This window comes from Atta colombica, unplaced genomic scaffold, assembly GCF_001594045.1.
Source record: "Atta colombica isolate Treedump-2 unplaced genomic scaffold, Acol1.0 scaffold210, whole genome shotgun sequence".
Classification (NCBI taxonomy): Eukaryota; Metazoa; Arthropoda; class Insecta; order Hymenoptera; family Formicidae; genus Atta; species Atta colombica.
In genome coordinates, this window is record NW_017259306.1 from 575,682 (window position 1) to 583,526 (window position 7,845).

Here is a 7,845-nt window from a genome sequence, read left to right on the forward strand (position 1 = left end):
ATTTCTCAGTGTTAAATGTTTTTTCCGTATCAACTTATTGTTGATAGAATATATGTCTCATTCTTTTCTTAAGTAAACGAGAGGAATGCTATTTCTTGTTTCTTGAGTAAAAATTCATTGTAAAAATAGAAACGTATTGTGTTGCATTTATTGGAAACTTTGCAATTCTTGCGCGCTCATTATCGGTGCTCTCATCGCCCCGTAGACTCCAGTGACGTCACTCACGAGGAATACATTTGAAGATGGGCACCACTTACTAAACGGGGGTGAGCCAACACTTGTCTTCAACCCCATGAGAAGTTTTATCCGACCAATGAGAATCGCTGGTGCCGCAGTGCGCCGCCCAGCCACGGCGAGATCGTCATTGAGAAGGACGAGCGCAAACGGGGAGACCGAGGTCTTAAGAGGATCTTAGAAATGGTACCAGCACACTGTTGCTCGTTTCTTTAAAGACAGCGAATCGTTAATCGCGAAACTATCTATCGTCAAGAGCTAAATCTTACTCATAAACGAAATTACCGATAAAAAGTATCTTCTCTCGCTGATTCACAAATTCATTTGTCACAAAAGTCATTATGAGTGGATCAGGAAAAAGTCTTCTCGGGGTGTGGCTGTACAGAAGAGGCGAAAGTTGGGCTGTCAAGGAAGGAAGTCCACTACATAAATCGCGCGACGTATGTTGCTGTATAATTTTTGAGAAAATATAGATTGACAACTAGTGATTTCAGTTAAAGTTACAAACATTATGACAAGTGAAATCGCGCACAAGAATAATTTAAAAATTATCTTCTTTTTTTTAGTTTATAGTTAATCTTAAACTCTTATATAGTCGGATTGCCATTTTTAATATTCAAGTCATTTATTTGTTTCTCTATGAAATGATTTTTATCTTGAACATTAAAAATGATACGAAATTTTGACTCTATATATTCTAATTTATTTATAAAGTTATTTATCTATATATTCTAATTTACTTGATGCTTCTCTCTTCTTATCATCTTTATCAGTGTTTATACATACTTTAATTTTCGATTGCGTCTTTTACATGAGTGCGAACGATAGAACTATTGCGTTTACTGAGTGACTTGTTCTTGTGTCTATCATGTAAGTCTAATCATTTACAAATAAATAAAAGGAGACTTTATTTATTTGCATTTACAATTTTGTTCTATTGTTAATCGTCTAATCACTTATTGTTAATTATTTATTATAAATGTTTAATTTGTTGACAAATTTTTCATAATTAACTTAGTAATTAAAACGAAAATGCGCTTGGACATTATATTTTTAACACGTCTACATTTCATAAAACATGTATCGCTGCATGTCGCAAAATTTATTTCCTCTTTTTTTATGTGCTTTAAATTTGTATTTTTAAATTCTAAATGATTTTTTGCGATATTGAGAATAATCCGCAATATAGGATCGAAACGTCTGTTAATGTATTGATTGAATAAATTCATTACACGTGTCATTCATTACATCTTGTATTTGGCTCTTATAAGCATTATTATTATTCTGATTTACTCTTACATAGTCTTTAAATGTGATTAGAATATTTTCTTACTTTTGAAACAAATTATATATGCAAAAGTAAATATAATAAATATTAATTAATCTTAGAAGAGAAACGTTAATTCATTTATATATTTGTTATAAATACTGATTGTAAATTTAATATATTTTTATCTTTTTTGCCGATACTTTTCAATTTTTTCAGTTGGAGTTGACCCAAAAAATTGAATTTTATAAAAATCCTAAAACCGATTTTATAAAAATAAACATAAAAATTCAGACAAGCAACTTATTAAACAGATACGGTCTCTCGTTCGTTTAGATCCCCGAGAATGAGAATAATTCAACTAGTGACAACAAGAATTCTGTGATATTTTCCTTGAAGAATCAAGTCGGTGGCTTGGCACGAGCACTTCAAGTATTTCAGGTACGTTTTATATTTTCTATTTTTAGTAGGTTTACACCTACGTCAAAATTATATTAGTTCCTTAGTTCTTTTTTTATAAGTATTAAGTTTAATAAATTTAATCGAGTGAACAATCGGAAATCTGATGATTAAAAAATACTATAAAGTTTGGTAAAAAAATTTTTTTGATTGCCTTGTTGATCTTCCTTTCTATCTTATTAATATGAGATTATAAATTTGCAACAGTTAGTACGGGAAAAAATTGCTTCTAAAATTCCAAATCGTATATGATCGCACGTTTTGCTTATTGAATAGAGACCTTTCCCTTATCGCACAAAGGATTTAGGTATAAATGTCGTGCACATTGAATCGAGGAAGTCACTGCGCCGCGGGTCCGAGTATGATATTCTCGTGGATGTCGAGTGCGATCCGAAGAAAATGGAACAATTGATGAAGATGCTGAATCGCGAAGTAGCGGCTATTAATCTCGCTCATTACGAACAGATTGGAAATATATCACGCGCGCCTTCTCTTTCGACTGCGACAAGCTTCGGTGAGTCTATAATGTGTATAATAACATTAATCAAATTTATCGAGCCAAGTTAAACGCAATTGCAATAACCACGTGTCACTGTAAACGTATTGTTATACGTATATCTTGATATATATTTAAATTCCGATACGATAAACTGCAGCTTTGGTCAGAAAATATTTTAATCTCAATCGCAATAGAAAAAATTTCATTAGATTTGGATTTATTTATGTTTCTTTTCGTAAATTGAGAATTATAGCTTTCAATTTCAAATACCTAAATAAGTAGAGGAAAGAGAGTCATTGACTAATATAGGTCTTTTAAAGAAATATCCTTTTATTTTTCGGAAAAATTAATTATTGCACTTTATTAATACTGATAAAAAAAACATTATCTGTTTAAATATTTAAAAAAGTAAAAACTTATAATTTGTATATTTGTGGCTTGTTTCTATGCAAAATCGGCTAAAAATGAATTCTACAAACACGAAAATAAAATTCTTACGATTTTCTTTTGCAAATTGAGTAGTTAAGCAATAATAAAGCAATAAAACAATAAAGTAGTTAAGTAATAATAGCTATATATTGATAGTATTGCATCGTTTTACATGTTTATAATTTCTTAAATCAGTTTTATTTACATTTTTTTTCTTTCTTATTTTTTCATAATACAATTTTAAATATAAAATCGGGATGTAGCGTAAATTGACACAACTGCCTGTAAAACAGATCGCAAGCTAATTTAATAACAAAATATTATTAAATTTATAATAGAATAAATTAATAAAAACTAATTTAATAATAAAATATTATTTATTTATTTGTTACTCTATTTTAAGTCAAATACTTAATTACTTAACAATTTAATAATTTATTAAATTTTCTCATCGTATTTTCATTAATATAATATTTATGATACTCTAAGAACTTTAGAGATTTTCTTTATTTTAAATCCCTTCTTTTCATTTGTTTTAAAGTTTCTAAAATAAAGTATTTGGTTGTACGTACGATCTCTCTTTCGCAAAAGAGGAATCAAAAGGGATATCAAATTTCTTCGAATGCGATCAATTTATCGTTACAACTTACACTCCAAAGTTTATCGTTACAACTTACACTTCATCCCTTTAGCAAAAGTTAAAATTGCAAGTCTGGTAGAATTTGTATCAAAGTTTTATCATGGAATGTCTTTATCGCTTCTATCTTTCATTTTCAAGATTTTTGTTAATGGAATATCATATAAGCAACACGCTTATATCGGATTTAAAGATTTTAGCGATGTAGACATGCCCTGGTTTCCGCGGAAAATATCCGACCTCGATCGGGCGCAAAAAGTTCTCATGTATGGCTCGGAATTGGATGCGGACCATCCCGTAAGTTTACCGCATGTTTTCGTAAACATGTTACTGCAATTCCTCCTTCTTGCTCTCGACTGCGTGCTTTAACAAAATTATTCGGCAATTGTAGGGTTTCAAGGATACCGTGTATCGTAAACGCCGCGAGGAATTCGCCGACATCGCTTACAATTACAGATAGTAAGTAAAGTAAAAAGATTTCTCCCTTCCCTTTTCCCTACAATTACAAGTAATATGATGTTTTAGTGGTCAACCAATACCGAGAGTGCAGTACACGCCGGAGGAGATCAGAACCTGGTACGTTTGCAAAATTCTTCGTAAAAAGGAAAATACTTTTTATCAAATCACATTTTAAATTATCATAAAGATTTGAAAAGATATCGTATTGGAATGTAAAAGATTATGGTTTTCAAAAATTGAACGTGTAACATTTTTTGAAAAAAAGAAGAAAGACTAACAATAAATAAAACAATTAACGAAAATATCTTGCAATCATATTAAAAATCGTTATTTATATTTTAAGTCGCGCGAATCAATTCTATTGTCTTTCGAGATACCCTATATAACTTCTTCTCATTAAGCTACGGACAGAACTGCAAACGTGCCTCCGTGTACATGAAGGCAATTGACATAGATAGAAGAATCATTTTTATTTCTCGATACTTAAGTTATATATTTGCTCAGTATCTTCCTTGCAAACTCCCCTTTCGAAATGAGAAAGTCAGTTTGTTTTTTTTCTTCCTTCCTCCCCCACATCTCTCTCTCTCTCTCTCTCTCTCTCTCTCTCTCTCTCTCTCTTCCTTCATGTGTCTCTTTGTAAAGTACGAATCGAAGTAAGATTGGCACACGCTGAATGCACCCTTAATTGCGTCAATTTGATTTACCCTCAGCGTGAGAAGAGAGGAGCAACTCAGCTAATGCAATCTCTCTGACTTAAATGCAGTGACGCATATAGCAAACATCATCGCTTCAGCAAATTTAATTAAAACGAAAGCTTTTCGGTAAAAGCCAAACGTTTGAACAATTTAATGTAATTCATTTATTGTTTAATAATGCTTTAATAATACTCAGCTAATTATAAAAAAAGTATACTGAAATATATTGCAAAGATAAACAAATTAAACTTAACAATATTATCGAAATGTAAAAAGATTGTAAAATATAACAAAATTGTTAATTTATGTGTCTTAGGGGAACCGTTTTCCGCGAACTGCATCAACTCTATCAAAAATACGCGTGTAAGGAATATTTGGAAAATTGGCCGAAGCTAGTCAAGTATTGTGGATACAGGTACATCTAGCAAATATTTAATACGAAATTTGTCCATAATTACATTTAAAAAATTAATAATTATCAATATCCAAAAAATGCATGTGCATTTTCAAAAATAACTTATATTTAAAAATATATTTTTTTTAATAAATAAAGCGAAATATCAATTTACAGAAGTAGCATAAAAAATATTCGATATTTTTATCTTTCAATTAGAGAAGACAACATACCACAACTGCAAGATATAAACGTTTTCCTGAAACGTGAGTAAAACTATTACGTAATTAATCTGTTATTTCGCGGAAGTAATAATAACTTGTTTAAACAAGAATCGATATAAATGCAGGAACGACAGGATTTCAACTTCGCCCAGTCGCAGGTTATCTGACACCGCGGGATTTCCTCTCCGGCCTCGCTTTCCGAGTGTTTCATTGCACGCAATATATTCGACACTCTTCCGATCCATTTTATACGCCAGAGCCGTAAGCTTCTCTATAAACGTTCTTTATAAAAGATCAAACAATATACTGTATAAGACCAAAATATAAACATTGATGATGAAATAAAACTCCTAAATCATTCTTTCCTTCACTGCTATCGATATTTTAAAACAATTGCAATATTGCGCAATTTGCAGAGATTGCTGCCATGAATTATTGGGCCACATGCCGCTGCTTGCGAATCCAAGCTTCGCACAATTTTCTCAAGAACTCGGTCTGGCTTCTCTCGGCGCGTCCGATGAAGATATAGACAAACTGGCAACCGTAAGTCTTCAAATATAGAAAAATATTTCTTTTCTCTTCCACGCATTCGACTTCTGTCTTTCCAGCTGTATTTCTTCACGGTGGAGTTCGGTTTGTGTAAGCAAGATGGTATGTTACGCGTTTATGGGGCCGGATTATTATCATCGGTGGCAGAATTAAGACATGCTGTTACCACCCCCGAGAAAACCATGAGATTCGAACCGGACATCACTTGTAAGCAGGAATGCATCATCACAGCGTTTCAGAATGCGTATTACTATACGGATAGCATAGAAGAGGCAAAGGAAAAAATGCGGTGATTATCTTCTTTTTTTATATCTTTACATTTCACTGGTTTTTGCCTATCATTCCCCTTCTCTTTACATTCAAAATAAAGAAAAATATATCTTTCATGTTGCTACTATATTGCCGCTTATGTTCTCCAGCGCGTTTGCTAATCAGATTCAACGACCCTTCGGGATACGGTACAATCCGTATACTCAATCGGTGGAAGTGTTGACGGATGCCCAAAAGATTTCAGCAGTAGTTAGCGAGTTGCGAGGCGATCTATGCATAGTATCGAACGCCCTGAAAAAGATTCATGAGCAGGATGATACTGTCGATGTCGAAAGAATAACGAGCCTGCTAACGCATGGCATCGACATGACGCATGATAATTCGTCCTCGGATAGCGATGATCAAGATAACAGTCCCAACGCTGAGGAAACTCATCCTCAAGATCAGCAATCACATTATGATAATAAAGATGTTACTATGAAGAATTAAGTGACATCGTCCTTAGTATCGCATGCCTAGTAATGTAGAAATCTCTGTCTTACATGAAGATCTACAATTATAGTCATATATAATAATCCAAAAATATAATTATTTTGAAGCGCGAACTTATAAAATGTTAAAAAACGTACTGTTGCGTAAAATAGATGGATTAAAGAAAAGACCATCTTTATTTATCCAGTTCGTTAACCTAAGAATAAATAATTTATTGATAACAAATAACCTCTATTAGATTCGAATAGAAAAGAAAATATACTGAAACATCGTATTATAGTTAAATCATCTTATTTTAGAATACGTTTTAATGTGAATAATAGATTGAAATGTTAACTATTTATGTAATAATATAGAGAACATAATGATCTTTGAGCAGAAGCTTCTCTCTTCAAAAAATAAAAAGGAAAATTTTATAGGCATTAAATTTTCAATAGTCATTCTACATTATACATTCAACACTTTTAAATGTATCTTTTAATCTTTTCACATATTATAATATAAACACTGACTCTGTTTCTATTAAATGTACGAATAATATATTATGTAGAATATTATCGAGATACATTGTGTGAGATTAAAAAATGTGCAAAGATAATAAAAATCTTCCTATCCAACTTATATTCTATTCATCTTCATTATTTCTCAGCCAGAAATGATTAGTCGCTCGACATTGAATCAATATGATTAATTTGAACGATGTTGAATCAGTATTGATTCGATATTGAACAATCAATCATTTCTGATTTAGATCTTAAATTTTATTAATTTTTAGTTTTAAAAACAATTATAAATATAAAATACAATAATTTGTATTTAAGCCTCTCTAATCCATGAAATAAATATAATGTTTAATTATTCTAATAAATTAATGATTAATGTTTTAATAAATTTCCATTTTTTTTCATCATTTGAATTTTGCTTCAATTTTTTCTAATAAAATTTTATTATTAGTAAAAAATAAATAAATTTAAGTAAAAAACATTTCTCTTGTTCAAGGAATATTTGGAGTTGCATTATGTTTAGATTTGCTGATTTTCGAGAATTTAAAATTTTTACCGATATCGACAATTAAATAATGATATCAAGAATTTATCATACGCATATTTATTTATGCAAAGTACAAAAATTTTGAATACAAAATTCTGGATAAATTTTTATATCCATTCTTATTTCAAGACAAGAAGAAATTCTACCCAGAATTTAATTCATCATCTGTTTTCGTTTTTAAATTTTA

The 7,845-nt window shown here is 30.8% G+C and overlaps 1 protein-coding gene across 1 annotated transcript; it reads left to right on the forward strand.

The window, feature by feature from the left end:
• The first annotated feature begins 527 nt into the window (after positions 1–527).
• LOC108687650 (tryptophan 5-hydroxylase 1) lies at positions 528–6,630 on the forward strand. Its single transcript, XM_018193547.1, has 12 exons — positions 528–674; positions 1,838–1,942; positions 2,261–2,474; positions 3,719–3,822; positions 3,917–3,984; positions 4,051–4,101; positions 4,996–5,094; positions 5,293–5,339; positions 5,423–5,558; positions 5,714–5,840; positions 5,906–6,135; positions 6,266–6,630. The coding sequence occupies exons 1-12, from the start codon at positions 576–578 to the stop codon at positions 6,603–6,605; spliced, it is 1,620 nt and encodes a 539-aa protein (XP_018049036.1). The 5' UTR covers positions 528–575; the 3' UTR covers positions 6,606–6,630.
• The last annotated feature ends 1,215 nt before the right edge of the window (positions 6,631–7,845 follow it).

Excerpts from the sequence above, each read along its gene's own strand:
- LOC108687650 (XM_018193547.1), top strand. The coding sequence starts at position 576 with ATGAGTGGATCAGGAAAAAGTCTTCTCGGGGTGTGGCTGTACAGAAGA. Across the intron at positions 1,943-2,260 it reads GAGCACTTCAAGTATTTCAG|GATTTAGGTATAAATGTCGT; the intron begins GTACGTTTTATA and ends TATCGCACAAAG. Across the intron at positions 5,095-5,292 it reads GTCAAGTATTGTGGATACAG|AGAAGACAACATACCACAAC; the intron begins GTACATCTAGCA and ends TCTTTCAATTAG.